The sequence below is a fragment of the Eumetopias jubatus genome, unplaced genomic scaffold (genome assembly GCF_037043125.1).
Source record: "Eumetopias jubatus isolate StellerSeaLion01/CBP00866 unplaced genomic scaffold, mEumJub1_p1.0 scaffold_17, whole genome shotgun sequence".
NCBI classification, from domain to species: Eukaryota; Metazoa; Chordata; class Mammalia; order Carnivora; family Otariidae; genus Eumetopias; species Eumetopias jubatus.
The window spans coordinates 40,544,623-40,564,867 of NW_028274823.1; the positions used below are offsets into that span (position 1 = coordinate 40,544,623).

A 20,245-nucleotide genomic window follows, 5' to 3' on the forward strand; every position below is an offset into this window, starting at 1 on the left:
TCCCGGCTGCAACTCCCCCACCTGCAGCCTCACCTTGGCACCTTGATTCCCAGAACTGTCAGACTGCCATCAGGCATCCAAACTATTCCCCACGCTAAAGTGGGACAGAATGGTGCCTTTTCCCAATACGATTAAAATCCCAATTCTGTGAATACAGTCATTAATGCTACTTATTTAAACCTTAAAATCCCCAATGAATAGATCAATTCAGTAAGTATTTACTGAATATCCACTACAACAAACCTGCAATAGGGTTTTATATCCAAAAGAATCTCTCTCTTCCTGGCCTAAAATGTTGGATTTCTTCCTTTATTCCAAACAAGTATAGCTTCCGTATCAAGAAATTCCTGCCATCTGGTGTCAAAATTTGACACTGCACCGAGCAACCTCTATTTGGTATAGGCAAGCACCCTAGACTAAAAAATGTTCTATGTAGCAGTATTTAAAATCCATTTGCCTGGGTGGCTCAGTCGTTAGGTGTCTGCCTTCGGCTCGGGTCATGGTCCCAGAGTCCTGGGATCGAGCCCCACATTGGGCTCCCTGCTCAGCGGGAAGCCTGCTTCTCCTTCTCCCACTCCCCCTGCTTGTGTTCCTGCTCTCACTATCTCTCTCTCTGTCAAATAAATAAATAAAATATTAAAAAAAAATCCATTTGGACTAGGGGCGCCTGGGTGGCTCAGTCGGTTAGGCGGCTGCCTTTGGCTCAGGTCATGATCCCGGGGTCCTGGGATGGAGCCCCACATCGGGCTCCCTGTTCGGCGGGAAGCCTGCTTCTCCCTCTCCCTCTGCTGTTCCCCCTGCTTGTGTGCTCTCTGTCAAATAAATAAATAAAATCTTAAAAAAAAAAATCCATTTGGACTAAAGGGTTACAAGAAAAGACCATTAATTTAAATGAATCTTAAATGAAGACTATTAAATGAAAACTGAAAGAATATGGGAAAGATAGGGCATTCTCCCATCTCCAGCAAATTGAGGAAAAGCTGAAATACTGAAAATGATATATCCAAAACACATCTACACCAGCACCACCCCTGGTCAGCCTTTCAACTAATGCTGACCACACTCCTCCTAAGAGCTCAGCAAAACAGAAAGGGTGCAGACTGACGACACAAACAACTGAAAAAAGGAAAACACAAACTAAGAATATAGAGACCTCTTTTAAGTTATACGGTACCTTTGCATTTTCCATAGTCCATGTACTTCAAGAGCTATGATGTGATAGATTTGGGGCTTTTTTTCATTATTTATGTAATAAGGCAAAGAGTGGTGTTCCATCAACTATGATGACTCAACTTCAAACAAGACATTACTTTTTGATTTAACAGGGATTCTTTAGAGTCTTCGGTAAAGATTTACTACAAAATAGGAAGGCTGTGAGAACTAATGAGCACATGTCTACACAGCACATGGTAAAGGCAAGGAGAAAATAGGAGTCATCCTTGATTCCTCCCTATCTCACCCCCATGCAATTATCAAGCTCAGTGAATTAATAAACTAATTATTTCTCTATCCCCACTACATTATCCTAGACAAAATCACCAACACCTTTTCCTTGCCAGGAATTGGCAAACTACAGCCTACAGGCCAAATCTGGCCTGTCACCTGTTTTTGCAAGTAAAGTTTTATTGGCATAACCATTCATTTATATATTGCCTTTGGCTATTTTCATGCTACAATGGCAGAACTGAGGAGATGTGACTGGCCCACCAAGTCTAAAACATTTATTACCTGTCTCTTTACAAATAAAGTTTGCCAAATTTGGCCTAAGTAGGCTATTAAATAATCCCCTAACTAGTCTCTCTAACACTCATTCAATTCACTCTCCAAACTGCACTCCAAGTGAAAAGTTTTAACGACACAAATTTGATCATTCACTCTTCTGCAAAGATAAACCCAAATTCCTTATGGTAACTCCTGTAACTTTTCCAACCTCCCATCTTGCCACTACCCTTTATGTTCCAGTTATTCTATTTTAATCTCTCCAAACTCACTTTGGAGTTGCTTTAGCCTTTGGGCTTTCAGCATATAATATTTCTCCCAATTGGGATACTCTACCTTTCTTTAGCTAACTCCAGGTCACCCTTCAGGGTCTCTATGTAAATGTCATTTTCTCCAGGAAGCCATTCCTGACCCCTTGGGCTGGAATTCAATGGTCCTGCATTCCTTCATCACTGACCTTGTTATTAGACTCTAACACATTTTAATTGTCAGGCCAGATCAAGAGCCATATGAGGGCAGAGATAGGCTCTGTGCTGTTAACTATGATACCCTTGCAGTAAACAGGGACTAGTATGTATGAGGTATTTATAAAATCTTGGTTCAAATTAATTTATCCTTTGCATCATGTTCTGAGAATTCAAAGAACTTTTTCTCAGAGATTTATCAAAAATAATCATACCACTTTAGGCAATGAAGATGAAGTAAGTCATGGATTACCATAGCAGAGTAAGTTGATACCAAAATCTGAAAACCTAGAAATCTACAGAGAAAACTTCTAAGCCCAACTATTTACACCATATGCATTTTAGTATATTACTGGAAAAAACCTTGATCATCAGAGCTTACCATTCTAGACCATATATAATGAAAACAACAAAAATAATGAAACTAAAAAAAAGTATTCTCCTAATACCTGCTCTTCCCTCTCCTTTTCTTTGGTCTTACTTCTGTAGACTCTAGCAGAGGTGGCATCCTGGGTTGGAATGGCAGAGATCTGATGCAGTGGCATGCTCATCCCAGCCTCCTGTCTGGTTGTCTTCTTTACTGAAGAGAGTCTCCAGTGGTAGAGTCATTTTGGGCCATGGACCTAAAGCTGAGAGGGAGACGACAAGACATAACTGACCTAAAACACTTCAAATTTCCAACAGTGACATTAGCATTTTATATTTATATTCGAAGCAGTTACAATGTCTGACATAAATACTCGGTATTCAAAAACAACAGAAGATAAACGTTTTATGGGGGAAATTTTAACATTTTCTCATGTAATAAGACGGGAACACCTAAAAGAGGCTATGGATCAGGTACACGTATAATCAGATATTAATTTTCCATTGGCCATTAGGTTTTAAACAGCAGTGCCATCCTTTATTTTAAGAATATTTCTGAAGTTAAATTTTTTTCTTGAAAAAGCACTCATTCTGATAGAAGTAGTGATCTTTCCTTAAAACCACTGCCCTTGAATTCACATAATGGTAGGATTAAAGGTCAAAAAGTCTAAAATAAATTTAAAATATCTATGATCTCTGCTTAACCTTCTGAAAGTCTAGACTCTCTAGACCAGTTGTTGGCAAACTTTTCCTATAAAGGGCCAGAGAAATATTTTAGGCATTGTGGGCCATATTTTTTTTTCCAAATTACTCAAATCTGCTGTTGTAGTATGAAAGCAGCCACAGTAAGTGTGAAAATGAATGAGAATGGTTATGTTCCAATAAAACTTTACTTACAAAAACAGGTGGCAGGCTAGATTTGGCCCAAAGCCTATAGTGCTAACCCTGTTCTAAGGAACTTTCCGGGGAAGATGAGGGTCATCCTGGATATTCCTGGGATCCTAAGAAGGCTGCCCTTAGGTAAAATAATAGTTTCTAAATAAGTGATTCTAGGCCCACCTGCCTTTTTTTCTGGTTTTCTCCTACATTCCTCCAGAGTCCCTGGTAACTGGATTGTGTGTTTTCTATCCCCCCACTCTGTCCCCACTGAAATTTATCAAACTCTGTACACAAAACCAATTATATACCCAAATTATCCATAAGGTTTAATGTAGCAATGTTTCATGCTATTTGAATTTTAACAAAGGATGGAAGCATTAAACCAAAGAATGAATCTCTAATTTGGGGATTTTCACTTACTAACCATGTATTGGAGAATGGGACAATAGGCACGGAGTGTAAACAACAAGGCCTAACAACTCTGAGGTAATGTTTGATGAGTAGCCATTTATTCTGGCCAACCCTAAGGTCACATCTGAAGAGCAGCCAACTATTCCACCTCTCCCCAAACTCTGCTCTGGACTGAAATAGGTGTTTGTGTGGCTGGCCCCACCTCTGGCAGTATTACTAACCAAACCAATGAGCAACAGAACTCATAGAATTAATTTCTTTCATCAGATTCTCTGATCAACAAACAAGAAGGAATAAGAAACTAGAAGGGATCAACACTACGAGAAAATGAACGAAAAGAATATTGTTTTTAAAAGTTTAGTGTTATAAAAGGTGGATGATCATTGATAACCAATAAAACAGGAAAATACAGGTGATATTAATGTCTAGATACTACAATCAATAATAAAATGTTAGTGTCTACATACTATACATTACATAATCTTCTCTATCTTAAGCCTTTGATGATGCTGACCCAAGATGGAGCACTGTGCCCAACAAACGGTCTGAATATTTATGTTCACATTACACAAGACAAGAGGCACTTACTACTTCGTTGTCGTATACTGTCTGGGAGATCACAATAGTCCCTGGGGAGCAGTTTTTTCATCACTCATGCATCAAAGTTCTCTGCCCTAGATGGCAAATTCCATGTGGGTTCTTGGAATACTTATTCAACCTAACCATATCCAGAGCCCCTACTACACATCATACCAATAGCTGCCTTTGGTGCTTCTAGTATAATAATCATTATTACATCATTGGTACATGACCATGACAAGCCTGAAGAGGACTATTTATGACAGAGAAACACAAATGTGAGAGAGGTTTTAAATATTTTGTAGAATTTTGAAGGACCGCCCCTCCTTACAGCCATTTAAGCTACTCTTCTGATATGAACCCCTATCTCCAGGTAACAGACCTGAAAGTCTGCCTGAAGCAATTCCTCTCCTATGCCATATTTAGGATAAAAATGATCATCTTAAAAACCAAACTGCAAAACAGACCATGCCACTTTTTATGTGAAGGTTCGTGTGAAAAGCATAAAGCAGGTATTAGTCATACTATTTTCTTTGCATGATTTCCAAATATCTGTTTTGTATCAATTCATCTGTAATGAAGAGCAATAGTTAAACCTCTGCACTATGCCTGACAATCCAGGCATGAGGACTTCAATTCCACTACTGCTAAAAATACAGCACAACTGAACATCCATATCTAGAGGAAGTAGACAAACTGCCTGTATTAAGAGTATGGAAATGGGGGCACCTGGCTGGCTCAGTCGGTGGAGTATGCAACTCTTGATCTTGCGGTCATGAGTTTGAGCCCCATGTTGCATGTAGAGACTAGTTAAAAAAATAAAATCTTAAAAAAAAAAAAACACCACCAAAAAGAGGGGGGTAATATGGAAACAGATATGCCATGTCAATGGATCAGAAGACTTACTGTTGTGAAGGTGGCAATTCTTCCAAAACTGATATACACATGAAGCAATCCCTATCAAAAATTCAGCTGACTTCTAGGCAGAAAGTAGACAAGCTGATCCTAGCATTCATATGGAAATTAGAGGGATCCATGATACTCAAAACAATCTTGAAAAAGAACAAAGTTGGAGAACTCACACTTCCCAATTTCAAAACTTACTACAAAGGAATAGTAATCAAGACATATGAAACTGGAATACAAATAGATACACAGATTAACAGAACAGAATTTAGAGTCAAAAATAAGCCCATGTATCTATGGGTAATTGGTTTTTCAACAAGGGTTCCAAGACTATTCACTGGGGAAAGAACAGTCTTTTCAACATGCAAAAGAATCAATTTAGATTCCTATATCACACAAATAAAAAATAAACAAACTACACATCACCAAAATAAAAACGTTTGTGCTTCAACAGACATCATCAAGAAAGTGAAAAGACAACCAAAGAACACAAAAAAATCATTTTGAAAAACATACAATAAGGGACTTGTATGTTGAATATATATAAGGGGCTGTCACAACTCAACAATAAATAGACAAATAACCTGATGAAAAATGCATTGTTCAAGAGATTCTTAATTATACAGATTACCAGAGGAGAGGGAGGTGGGAGAATGGGTCAAACAGGTGACAGGGATTAAGGAGCGCACTTGTGGAGATGAGTACAGGGTGAATTACTGTGTTGAATTACTATATTATATATCTGAAACTAATATAACATTGTTAACTAAATGGAATTAAAAACTTTTAAAAAAGGAAAAATGGGTTGTTCAACATCATTAGCCAACAGGAGAATGCAAGTCAAAACCATGAGATACACTTCAATTATGGCTATATTTAAAGACAGGTAAGTCAATGGGGGGAGGGTATGTGCTGTGGTGAGTGCTGTTAATGGTGTAAGACTGTTGAATCACAGACCTGTAACCTCCGAAACAAATAATACATTATGTGTTAAAAAAAAAAAAAAAAGAAGAAGAAGAAGATAGCAGGAAGGGGAAAATGAAGGGGAGGATATTGGAGAGGAAGACGAACCATGAGAGACTATGGACTCTGAGAAACAAACTGAGGGTTCTAGAGGGGAGGGCGGGTGGGGAGATGGGTTAGCCTGGTGATGGGTACTGAAGAGGGCACATACAGCATGGAGCACTGGGTGTTATACGCAAACAATGAATCATGGAACACTACATCAAAAACTAATGATGTAATGTATGGTGATTAACATAATAAAAAAAATAAAGACAGATAAGTGTTGGCAAGGATGTGGAGAATCTGAAACCCTCAGACAGTGCTGGTGGAACTATATGCAGCCACTTTGGAAAACAGTCTGGATCTTCCTTAAAATGTGGAAATAACACAAATGTCCATAAATTAATGAATGGATAAATAAAACATGTCTGTATAATGGAATATTATTTAGCAACAAAAAGGAATGAAATATGAATACGTGCTACAACATGGATGAAACTTGAAAGCATTACACAAAGTGAAAGGACCAAATATTGTATGATTACATTTGTATGAAATGTCCAGAGCAAGCAAATCATAGAAACAGAAATTAGATTACTGGTTCCCAAAGACTAGGGTAGGGATCGAGGATGGGGGCTGATGGCTAAAAGGGTTTCTTTCTGGAGTAATAAATATGTTCTAAAATTTATTATGGTCACGTTGCATAACTCTTAAGCATACTAAAAGCCATAGAATTAGGGGCACCTGGGTGGCTCAGTCGGTTAAGCAGCTGCCTTCGGCTCAGGTCATGATCCCAGGGTCCTGGGATCGAGCCCCACATCAGGCTCCTTGCTCAGCGGGGAGGCTGCTTCTCCCTCTCCCTCTGCCTGCCGCTCCCCCTGCTTGTGCTCTCTCTATCTCTCTGTGTCAAATAAATAAAATCTTTAAAAAAAAAAAAAGGCATAGAATTATATACTTTAAATGAGTGGATTGTAACGAATGTGAATTATATCTCAATAAAGCTGCTTTTTAAAAGAATATATAAATAATTACTATGAATTAAGATAGAGAAAACTGACCCTCAACTCTATGGTCAACTAATTTTTGACAAAGCAGGAAAGAATATCCAATGGAAAAAAGACAGTCTCTTCAACAAATGGTGGTGGGAAAATTGGACAGCCACATGCAGAAGAATGAAACCAGACCATTTCCTTACACCATACACAAAAATAGACTCAAAATGGATGAAAGACCTCAATGTGAGACAGGAATCCATTAAAATCCTAGAGAACCTCTGTGACCTTGGCTGCAGCAACTTCTTGCTAGACATGTCTCTAACGGCAAGGGAAACAAGGCAAAAATGAACTATTGGGACTTGGTCAAGAAAAAGGCTTTTGCACAGCAAAGGAAACAGTCAACAAAACCAAAACACAACCGACAGAATGGGAAAAGATATTTGCCAATGACATATCAGATAAAGGGCTAGTATCCAAAATCTATAAAGAACTTATCAAACTCAACACCCAAAGAACAAATAATCCAATCAAGAAATAAGAAGACATGAACAGACAATCTCCAAAGAGGACATACAAATGACCAACAGACACATGAAAAAATGTTCCACATCATTTGGCATCAGGGAAATACAAATCAAAACCACAATGAGATGCCACCTCACACCAGTCAGAATGGCTAAAATTAAGTCAGGAAACGACAGATGTTGGCAAGGATGCGGAGAAAGGGATACCCTCCTACACTGTTGGTGGGAATGCAAGCCGGTGCAGCCACTCTGGAAAACAGTATGGAGGTTCCTCCAAAAGTTGAAAATAGAGCTAACCTATGACCCAGCAATTGCACTAGTAGGGATTAACCCCAAAGATACAAATGTAGTGATCCAAAGGGGCACCTGCACCCCAATGTTTATAGCAGGAATGTCCACAATAGCCAAACTATGGAAAGAGCCCTGATGTTCATCAACAGATGAATGGATAAAGATGTGGTACAATGGAATACTACTCAGCCATCAAAAAAATGAAACCTTGCCATTTGCAATGAAGTAGATAGAACCAGAGGGTATTACACTAAGTGAAATAAGTCAATCAGAGAAAGACAATTATCGTATGATTTCACTAATGTGGAATTTAAGAAACAAAACAGAGGATCATAGGAGAAGAGAGAGGAAAAAAAAAAAAACCAAAATCAGAGAACCATAAGAGACTCTTAATCATAGGAAACAAACTGAGGGTTGCTGAAGGGGTGGGGTTTGGGGGAATGGGGTAACTAGCTGATGTAATGAGCACTGGGTATTATATAAGACTGATGAATGGTCAGATGGTCAGTGGACCTCTACCCCTGAAACTAATAATACATTAATGTTAATTGAATTTTTTTAAAAAGATAGATAAAACTGTTTTCCTTCGTGCTATCCCTATGTAATTTACCCGATGATATGGAGATAGCCACTGTTATCCTATCGCTTTTTTGGTTTTGAGAAAGATAACAGGAAGAGTGCAAAATCAGCAATCAGAAATCTAAGTTCAAGCCTTGACTCTTGAATACAGTGTGATGTTGGACAAACAGGAATTTCAAAGGCTCTGTCTCCTTCATCTGTAAAACAGAAAGGTAATAATCTCTATTGCATTCACAGGGTTATTATAAAGACCAAAGAAGATTATGTCCATGTGCACAAACGTCAGCATATTTTCCAGCCTGCTTTTTCAGGCATCTGCAATGATTCCCCTCACTGCCTCACAAGGGCCAGTTCATTTGCTTTGTCTTTCCAGTACTATTTTCTGTCTTCCTACACCTCATTCTGATACAAGATTTACACAACTGAGAACTTCAAATCCTTTCTGACATTTATTTAGGATCTCTAGCGGCATGACTCTGAGGGGAAACAAGGCTGACAATGCTATCCCTACAAGGGGAGAAGTAGGAAGGCCTGATCCTGAAGACAATCAGCGTGGCATAATAATCGACCTATTCTATGTGCTTTCCAAATGGTCAAGATAAATTAAAGATTCTACCCATTCCAACAATGATGCGTGGGACAAATAGAGACAACAAAGAGGCAGCCAGGAGAAGACAAAGATGCCAGTCACAGCTTCCCTGAGGGACAGTCATCACAGGTCTGCATACCTCCCTGCACCCCTCCTTACAGGGTGCCAGGCTCCAACAGCGGCCTGCTCCTACTCATTGTGTGGTGTTGAATAGTAACATCCTGAATGGCACTCAGAATAAACAACTTTAAGTTAAGCCTGTTTTTATCAGAAGCACATTTCATACAAAAAATGAGAAGCTTGTGTACAGAGGCTAGCAGACACACACACACACACACAAAAGCAGTAAGATGAGAGAGGAGACCAGCTGTAATACACAGCACTGAATGAACAAAGCAGGACTTAACACAGTCAATGTGGACAGCGGGAAAAGAGAGAGCATTTGAAAAGGAGGACTGACATAATCTAGTGAGGGGACTAAACCATACCCTGGTTTCTCACTGTGCATTCAGAAGACCAGGAGGCACAGAGGAGTGGGGGATAAAGGGAAGTTCACCAAGGGCACACTGAGCTTGACATGCCTGTGGGAAACCCAAGATATGTACACAGTACACACTGGGAATCACCAATACACCCATGACACCTGAACACACAGGAACAGAATCCATTTTCCAAGGAAAACCTGCAGAATCAGTAGTTTATGACATTAGATGCTATAAACAAATGATAAAATCCAGTATCAATACAGAATTTTTAAACAGCAATGAAGAATCGCTAACTTTAAAAAACACCCATCTCAACCAAAATTTAACTTTACACTCAAACAGCAAAACTCCTAGAGGCATTCTAATTAAGCCAAGAAGCAAAATAAGCACATTGCCACTGCTATTATTTAATACATAGTTTAGATTTTTTCTGCTATGTGATAAGACTTAAAAAAAGCACTTTAGAGGGGTGCCTGGGTGGCTCAGTCGGTTAAGTGTCCAACTCTTGATCTCAGTTCAAATCTTGGTCTCGGGGTCATGAGTTCAGGCCCCGTGTTGGGCTCCATGCACAGCATGGAGCCTACTTAAAAAAAAAAAAAAAAAAAGAGAGAGAGAACTTTATAGTATAATAAGAGAGCTAAAGTCCAAAGGAATTTTCTGAGAACTACTAGAATCAGTTAAAGACATAAACATTTGGGCGCCCAGGGGTGGCTCAGGTCATGATCCTGGAGTCCCAGGATGGAGTCCTGCATTGGGGTCCCTGCTCATCAGGGAGTCAGCTTCTCCCTCTGACCCTCCCCCCTTTCATGCTCTTTCTCTTTCTCTCTCTTTCATTCTCTCTCTCTCAAATAAAAATCTTAAAAAAAAAATAAAAGCTCTTTAAAAAATTTAAAAAAAAATAAAAACAAACATTTGTATAAAATCAGTAATGAATTCTAGTGTAAGAACAAAGTACATAAATATATAATGTCACCACATGCCTTTTATCTATGCCCTTCTCATTCTCAGCTCAGGGGCAATCCTTTTATACTTTCCTCAGGAGCTACAGAAAACAGTCACACCATCTTTTGAATGTCAATGAATCACACAAAACCAACAGCATTTTTCTGGAGGGACAATATTGCATCTGACAATACAGAGTGACATATCCCAGTGTGTTCTTCACATGGAAACTTAACAGACTTCATTACTAACAAGCTAGTCAAAGGGGTTCTACCAGATGTATTTAATTTAATAAAAACAAGTATTAATTCGGAAAAAAAATATATAATGTCACCAACATTCCTTTATACCAACATAACAAAAATCATGAAATAGAGATGAATGACATAAAAGCTACTTAAGAACTTTTAATGAAAAGCATTCAGTGATTTCAGAGTATATTTGAAAACTATAATAATAGTTTGTCATAATAACAATTTGTATTCTTCCCAAATAAAGCATATATATAATGTAATTTCAAGGTCTAAGCAAGATTTTTCTATTTTACAAAATGATTCTAAAATTATGCATAAGAATTAATGAGAGGATCAAATAAAAATGTTGAGAAAGAAGCAATAGAGAGAGGAATCTTCCTGAAATATAGACATAAGAAAGCAATAATTATTATTAAAACAAGATACAGAAGACTGAAAAGACAGTCCAGAAACTGAATTATACAGAAGAGTAAAATAGCAGCCCAAAATTATAGGAAAGGGACAAATTACTTCTTAACTGATGTTGGGATAACTGGGTAAGAATTTGAAAGGGAAAAGAATATCAATTAAGACTCACACTTCATTCACTGAAATAAATTCTAATGGATATAAAAGTTAAATGTTTAAAAAATCCACATAAAACATAAAATGCATTAAGGATGAATATATTAAGGAATTAAAGGGAGACTGACTTCCTAAGCCTCAAATTAATGGAAAAAAAGTTACAAAAGGAAGGGATTTATAGATATGACCCTATAATTAAAAACAAAAATAAACAGGCAAAAAAAAAAAAAAGACTGGAAAACATTTGTAGAATATAGGACAGAAAATCAGTATCTTTTATATATAAGAATTTAATACAAATAGCTTTTCAAAAAAATTAAAATCCCCACAGATAAAATGGGCTTAGGAACAGCTGCTTCATAAAAGAGGACACAGCACAGGTCCTCACTTAACATTTTAATAATCAGGGAAAAGCAAGAGCTCAAAGAACCATTTTTTCTCTTCACAAAATTCTACAAAAAATATGACGAAACCTACCACTGACCAGTAAGTGCTGAGCCTATGTTCTTATGATCCTCCAGTAGTATCATAAACTCAGAATGCCTATTAGGAAAAATGTTGAGCAACAGGGCTGAGAAACTGTGGAAGAGCTTACCTTTGGGAAGCTTAGCCTGAGAAAATACACAAAAATCTACATTTTTGGCTTGTGCCCCAAGATTTTCACCATAACATTATTTACAGCAAAGAAAAACACACAGTTCCCTTAATTTCCCCAAACTGGGGAAAAGCTAATTAAATTGTAGTGCTGTACAATCAAAGGAATGTTACGTGGGCATTAGAAGAGAAACATGGGTTTCTCTTGCAGATGATATAAATTATACACACATTTTAATTACAAATATGTTAATTTGTATATGAATAAAGTAGGAAGATGCCTTTTCAGGACACATGGTGCTTATTTTATGCTCCTTCTCAATTTTTTCAGCATTTCCTGTAATATTTTTGCACAGTTCTCTCCCGTTAAAAACAACATTGTGTTGGGATGCCTGGGTGGCTCAGTCGGTCAGGCATCTGCCTTTGGCTCAGGTCATGATCCCAGGGTCCTGTGATCGAGTCCCATATCGGGCTCCTTGCTCAGCAGGGAGCCTGCTTCTTCTCTGCCTGCTATTCCCCCTGCTTGTTCTCTCTCTCTCTCTGACAAATAAATAAATCTTTAAAAAATAAATAAATAAAAATAAAAACAGCATTGTGCATTGTGGTAACAGTTTACCTCTCTTCACAGTGTTTTATTATGTCTGACTTTCATTCTAAAGTTACTGATTTTGGAGACTGCATTATTTCATATCCTACACATAGTAAGACTTCATTAATATTTTCATGTCACACTATTTCGTTTGTCTATTTCTCACAAAATGGAATGGCTATTACACACCAGCAGAAATGGAGACTCAGAACATGAACATGTAGCAAACAGGAGTCTAGTATTATAATATGGCAGACAGGGGAGGTTACTACTCATCCACTGTTAATAAATCTGAGTATCTGTGCAACACTTAGAAAGCCATCTGTTGCTTACATTGCTTTTTTTTTTTTTTTTCAGTATATGTTTATCCCTGTTACTATGGCAGAAACATATCTGTGGCAGGAACCATCATCTTTCACAGAACACAGAAAAGAATAAACATGGACTCAATAAATGTGTTTTCCTTTTAATCATGGTTATATCTTGTTCCAAAATAGTGGATGCCCTCTTTCCACCAAGAGAATCAATTGCTCTCTCTTAACAAGAGATGTCTATTTGTGAAGAAAGCCCACGTGCCCAGGGTCTGACCATGAGATTAGGCACTTTTACTGTTCAAACTGCATTTACTATAAAAGTTCCTCAATTTCCTGCCACCAATCACATAAACTTGCCTACTGTCCCCAATGCTTTCATGAGTTATGTAAATTATATTATGTAACTTAAAGGAAAAGGAGACCCCTGCTCTGGGAATGTACCTGGACTCTCTGCCCTCCTCTTCATCTGGCTATTCAGTGGCCTCACTTATCAGCCATCCTCCTACCTCATACTTTGATCCTCTCCTTTCAAAGTTTCCTTCACATCAACAAAGTAAGTTTTCCAAGGAAATACTAGATGCTACTAAAGATTTATTAAATTTCACATCAATAAATAATTTTAAAGTACTTTGTGGATCTCCCATTTTAAAAACAAAAATAAAAACGCTTCCAATTCTCCTATCCTCTTTCCCTCTATGACAAAAGTTTCTGACCTGTGCACAATGTTCTTCACTTTCTTGCCTTTCACAATTCAATTTAATGCAATCCAACCTCTGTTCCCCCACTTTACAGAAAATGTTCTTGGCCTTTCTTATTTACTGATCAAACTTGGAAGAAGAGCTCTAAATGAAAGTAACCAAAATAATACATACAAAACAACAACAACTAGGGGACATAAAGATGATTTTCTAAAGTTTTTAAAACTCTTTTAAATAAGTCAGTCAATATCCTCCGAGATGTACAGACGCTATACCATCCATAGAGCTAAAATATGATAATATAAAAAAGAAAAAAGTACTCTTGAAAATTAAAAATTATAAGCAAAATTAGAAATTCAACAGAAGGGTTAGAAAATTAAGTCATAGAGCTTGCCCAAAAAAGTACAAAAGTATGCAAGAGAAAATAAGAGGGAGAAGACAGAAGGATCTGAGGATATAAGGATATATGCAGATCAGTTTAGAAGTTCCAACATCTGACCCAAACAGAGTTCCAGAAAGAAGGAACAGAGAAAACAGAGGGAAGGAAATAATGAGAGAAATGATACAAGAAGTTATCCCAAACTGAAAGATGCAAGTCCCCAGACTGAAACAGCCCAGTATGCACCTAGTACAATGAACTGAATTTTAAAAAGAAAATAAGAGAAGGAAAGATGGCGGAGGAGTAGGGGATCCTATTTCAACTGGTCCCCAGAATTGAGCTGGATATCTACCGGACCACTCTGAGCACCCATGAAACGAGCCTGAGATGTAAGAAGATCTGGAGCTCTACAAACAGAATATTGCAGGCAGTTGGTTTTAAGGTACGAAGAGGGGAGCCCTGATTCCACAGGCAGATGTCGGAGGATAAACAGCAGCGGGAGGGTGCCTGGCCGTGGGGATCCTACACCACCGGTGAGTGACAGCCTCGCACGGTAGGGACAGGGCACGGATTCGCAGACCAGTAGTAGGGAAAGGACTTTAGGGCATCCCCCGGGGCAGAAACCCGGGAACGGTGGAGTCATGTGCGAACTGGGAGCGGCTGGTGGTTTTAGAAGCACAAAGGGCAGAGATATGCCCCAACCTGAATGCAGGACTGGGGATGCTGCGGAGGGGCACACAACCCAGGACGCTGCAGTTTATAGCAGCACAGACAGAAACGGAGACACTGTGGCCTGGAGAGCTCACTGAAGAACAGATTGCAGTCTCTCTGCTCTGAGGCAGAGGGTTGGAAACGGTCTCTTCTGCTCTGACTCTCGGAAGAGAAGTGGAAAGCCGCCAGAGAACAAAAGCCCCCAAAACTGATTCCCACTGAGCCCATCCCCCGCCACAGGGGGGCAGGGCAACTCCGCCCAAACAGGGTTGCCTGAGTAACAGCTTGGCAGGCCCCTCCCCCAGAAGACAGGCTGGGAGCACAAGAGGGCAGCAGCCCTAAGGTCCCAAGAAAACAGGTGCTTCTTGCTTGGGTTCTGGTCAATAATTTGGACTCTATACATTCCCTCAAACACCCATGAACAGAATGACTAGGAGAGGAACCCACAAAATAGAAAAGACTCAGAAATTATGACTTATGCTGCAGATTTACAAATGGATGCAGATATAACCAAGATGTCGGAGACAGAATTCAGGCTAGCAATTGTGAAGACAATGGCTAGAATGGAGAAATCAATTAATGGCAACATAGAGTCTCTAAGGGCAGAAATGAAAGCTGAATTGGCAGAACTTAAAAATGCTATCAATGAGATCCAATCCAATCTAGATAATCTAACAGCTAGGGTAAGTGAGGAAGAAAAACAAAGAAGCGACCTGGAAGAAAATATAATAGATAAAAAGGGAAAAGAGGAGGCCAGGGAAAAACAACTCAGAATTCATGAAAATAGAATCAGAGAAATAAGTGACACCATGAAGCGTTCCAATGTCAGAATAACTGGAATCCCGGAGGGAGTGGAGAGAGAGAGAGGACTAAAAGATGTATTTGAGCAAATTGTAGCTGAGAACTTCCCTAATCTGGGGAATGAAACAAACATTCGCGTCCTAGAGGCAGAGAGGACCCCTCCCAAGATCAAGGAAAACAGGCAAACACCCTGGCATGTAATAGTAAAACTTGCAAATCTTAGAACCAAGGAAATCATCTTAAGGGCAGTTAGGGGGAAGAGATTCCTTACGTACACAGGGAGGAACATCAGAATAACATCAGACCTATCCACAGAGACCTGGCAAGCCAGAAAGGCCTGGCAAGACATATTCAGGGTACTAAACGAGAAGAACATGCAGCCAAGAATACTTTATCCGGCAAGGCTGTCATTTAGAATGGATGGAGAGATGCAGAGTTCCAAGACAGGCAGAAACTGAAAGAATATGTGACCACTAAGCCGGCCCTGCAAGAAATATTAAGGGGGGGTTCTATAAAAGGAGAAAGACAACAAGAGTGATAGACAACAGAAATTTACAGGGACAATCTATAAAAACAAGTCTTCACAGGCAACATGATGACAATAAATTCATCTTTCAAAAATCACTCTCAACGTGAATGGCCTAAATGCTCCCATAAAACAGCACAGGGTTGCAGACTGGATAAAAAGACAGGACCCATCCATATGCTGCCTACAAGAGACTCATTTTGAACCTAAAGATACATCCAGACTGAAAGTGAAGGGATGGAGACCCATCTTCCATGCCAGCGGACCTCAAAAGAAAGCTGGGGTAGCAATTCTTATATCAGACAAATTAGATTTTAAAGTAAAGTCTGTAATTAGAGACACAGAAGGACACTATATCCTTCTTAAAGGGTCTATCCAACAAGAAGATCTAACAATTGTAAATACCTATGCCCCCAACATGGGAGCAGCCATCTACATAAGGCAACTGTTAAACAAAATAAAGAGTCATATTGATAACAATACGTTAATTGTAGGAGACCTCAATACTCCACTCTCAGCAATGGACAGATCATCTAAGCAGAAAATCAACAAGGAAACAAGAGCTTTGAATGACACACTGGACCAGATGGACCTCATAGATATTTACAGAACATTCCACCCTAAAACAACAGAATACTCATTCTTCTCGAGCGCACATGGAACTTTCTCCAGAATAGACCACATACTGGGTCACAAATCAGGTCTCAACCGATACCAAAAGACTGAGATTATTCCCTGCATATTCTCAGACCACAATGCTTTAAAACTGGAACTCAATCACAAGAAAAAATTTGACAGAAATTCAAACACTTCGAAGCTAAAGACCTCTCTCCTCAAGAATGTTTGGGTCAACCAGGAAATCAAAAAAGAACTTAAACAATTCATGGAAATCAATGAGAATGAAAACACATCGGTCCAAAACCTATGGGATACTGCAAAGGCAGTATTAAGGGGGAAATACATATCCATCGAAGCCTCACTCAAAAAAATAGAAAAATCCCGAATTCACCAACTAACTCTACACCTTAAAGAACTAGAGAAAAAACAACAAACGATGCCTAAGCCACGCATTAGAAGAGAAATAATTAAAATTAGAGCAGAAATCAATGAACTAGAAACCAGAAACACAGTAGATCAGATCAACAAAACTAGAAGTTGGTTCTTTGAAAGAATTAATAAGATCGATAAACCACTGGCCAGACTTATCCAAAAGAAAAGAGAAAGGACTCAAATTAATAAAATTATGAATGAAAGGGGAGAGATCACGACTAACACCAAGGAAATAGAAACAATTATTAGAAACTATTATCAGCAACTATATCCCAATAAACTGAGCAATCTGGAGGAAATGGAGGCCTTCTTGGAAACCTATAAGCTGCCAAGACTGAAACAGGAAGAAACTGACAACCTGAATAGGCCAATAACCAGTAACGAGATTGAAGCAGTGATCAAAAACCTCCCAAAAAACAAGAGTCCAGGGCCTGATGGATTCCCTGGAGAATTCTACCAAACATTCAAAGAAGAAATAGTACCTATTCTACTGAAGCTGTTTCAAAAAATAGAAACAGAAGGAAAACTTCCAAACTCATTCTATGAGGCCAGCATTACTTGAATCCCTAAACCAGGCAAAGACCCCATCAAAAAAGAGAATTTCAGACCAATATCCCTGATGAATATGGATTCCGAAATCCTCAACAAAATCCTAGCTAACTGGATCCAACAATACATTAAAAGGATCATCTACCACGACCAAGTGGGATTTATCCCCAGGATGCAAGGGTGATTCAACATTTGCAAATCAATCAGTGTGATAGAACACATTAATAAGAGGAGGGAAAAGAACCATATGGTCCTCTCAATTGATGCAGAAAAAGCATTTGACAAAATACAACATCGTTTCCTGATTAAAACTCTTCAGAGTATAGGAATAGAGGGAACATTCCTCAAGTTCATAAAATCCATCTATGAAAAACCCACAGCGAATATCATCCTCAATGGGGAAAAGATGAGAGCCTTTCCCTTAAGATCAGGAACACATCCAGGATGCCCACTCTCGCCACTATTGTTCAACAGAGTACTAGAAGTCCTAGCAACAGCAATCAGACAACAAAAAGAAATCAAAGGTATTCAAACTGGCAAAGAAGTCAAACTCTCTCTTTTTGCAGACGACATGATACTTTATGTGGAAAACCCAAAAGACACCACCCCCAAATTACCAGAACTCATACAGCAATTCAGTAATGTGGCAGGATACAAAATCAATGCACAGAAATCAGTTGCTTCTTATACACTAACAACGCAACTGTAGAAAGAGAAATTAGAGAAACGATTCCATTTACAGTAGCACCAAAAACTATAAGATACCTCAGAATAAACCTAACCAAAGAGGTAAAGGATCTATACTCTAGGAACTACAGAACACTCATGAAAGAAATTGAAGAAGACACAAAAAGATGGAAAAATATTCCATGCTCATGGATCAGAAGAATAAACACTGTTAAAATGTCTATGCTACCCAGGGCAATCTATACCTTCAACGCCATCCCGATCAAAATTCCAATGACATTTTTCAAAGTGCTGGAACAAACAACCCTAAAATTTGTATGGAATCAGAAAAGACCCCGAATCGCCATGGAAATGTTGAAAAAGAAAAACAAAGCTGGGAGCATCACGTTGCCCGATTTCAAGCTATATCACAAAGCTGTGATCACCAAGACAGCATGGTACTGGCACAAAAACAGACATATAGACCAATGGAACAGAATAGAGAGCCCAGATATGGACCCTCAATTCTATGGTCAAATAATCTTTGACAAAGCAGGAAAAAACATGCTATGGAAAAAAGACAGTCTCTTCAATAAATGGTGCTGGGAAAATTGGACAGCCACATGCGGAAGAATGAAACTCGACCATTCTCTAACACCATTCACAAAGATAAACTCAAAGTGGATTAAAGACCTCAATGTGAGACAGGAATCCATCAAAATCCTAGAGGAGAACATAGGCAGTAACCTCTTTGACATCGGCCACAGCAACTTCTTTCAAGATACATTTTCAAAAGCTAGTGAAACAAAAGCAAAAATGAACTTTTGGGACTTCAAGATAAAAAGCTTCTGCACAGCAAAGGAAACAGGCAACAAAACAAAGAGGCAACCCACAGAATGGGAGAAGATATTTGCAAATGACACTACAGATAAAGGGCTGGTATCCAAGATCTATAAAGAACTTCTCAAACTCAACACCCAAAAAACAAGTAAGTCAAAAAGTGGGCAGAAGATATGAAAAGACACTATTCTGAAGAAGACATACAAATGGCTAACAGACACATAAAAAAATGTTCATCATCATTAGCCATCAGGGAAATTCAAATCAAAACCACACTGAGATACCTTACAGCAGTCAGAATGGCAAAAATGGACAGGGAAAGAAACAACAAATGTTGGAGAGACTGTGGAGAAAGGGGAACCCTCTTACACTGTTGGTGGGAATGCAAGTTGGTACAGCCACTTTGGAAAACAGTGTGGAGGTACCTCAAAAATTTAAAAATAGAGCTACCCTATGACCCAGCAATTGCACTCCTGGGTATTTACCCCAAAAACACAGATGTAGTGAAAAGAAGGGCCATATGCACCCCAATGTTCACAGCAGCAATGTCCACAATAGCCAAACTGTGGAAAGAGCCGACATGCCCTTCAGCAGATGAATGGATAAAGAAGATGTGGTCCATATGTACAATGGAATATTACTCAGCCATCAAAAAGGATGAATACGCAACTTTTACATCAACATGGATGGGACTGAAGGAGATTATGCTACGTGAAATAAGTCAAGCAGAGAAAGTCAATTATCATATGGTTTCACTTATTTGTGGAACATAAGGAAAAGCATGGAGGACATTAGGAGAAGGAAGGGAAAAATGGGGGGGGGAATTGGAGGGAGAGACGAACCATGAGAGACTATAGACTCTGAGAAACAAACAGGGTTTTAGAGGGGAGGGGGTGGGGGGATGGGTTAGCCCAGTGATGGGTATTAAGGAGGGCACGTACTGCATGGAGCACTGGGTGGTATATGAAAACAATGG

General features: G+C 38.9%; 1 protein-coding gene across 3 annotated transcripts in view; it reads right to left on the reverse strand.

The window, feature by feature from the left end:
* MARCHF8 (membrane associated ring-CH-type finger 8) overlaps positions 1–20,245 on the reverse strand; it is a 144,649-nt gene that overhangs the window by 73,712 nt on the left and 50,692 nt on the right. For all 3 annotated transcript variants that reach the window (XM_028098593.2, XM_028098594.2, XM_088019777.1), the window contains one exon: positions 2,633–2,812. In XM_028098593.2, coding sequence (XP_027954394.1) covers positions 2,633–2,734 — 102 coding nt within the window. In that variant the 5' untranslated portion in view covers positions 2,735–2,812. The remainder of the gene's footprint in view (positions 1–2,632; positions 2,813–20,245) is intronic.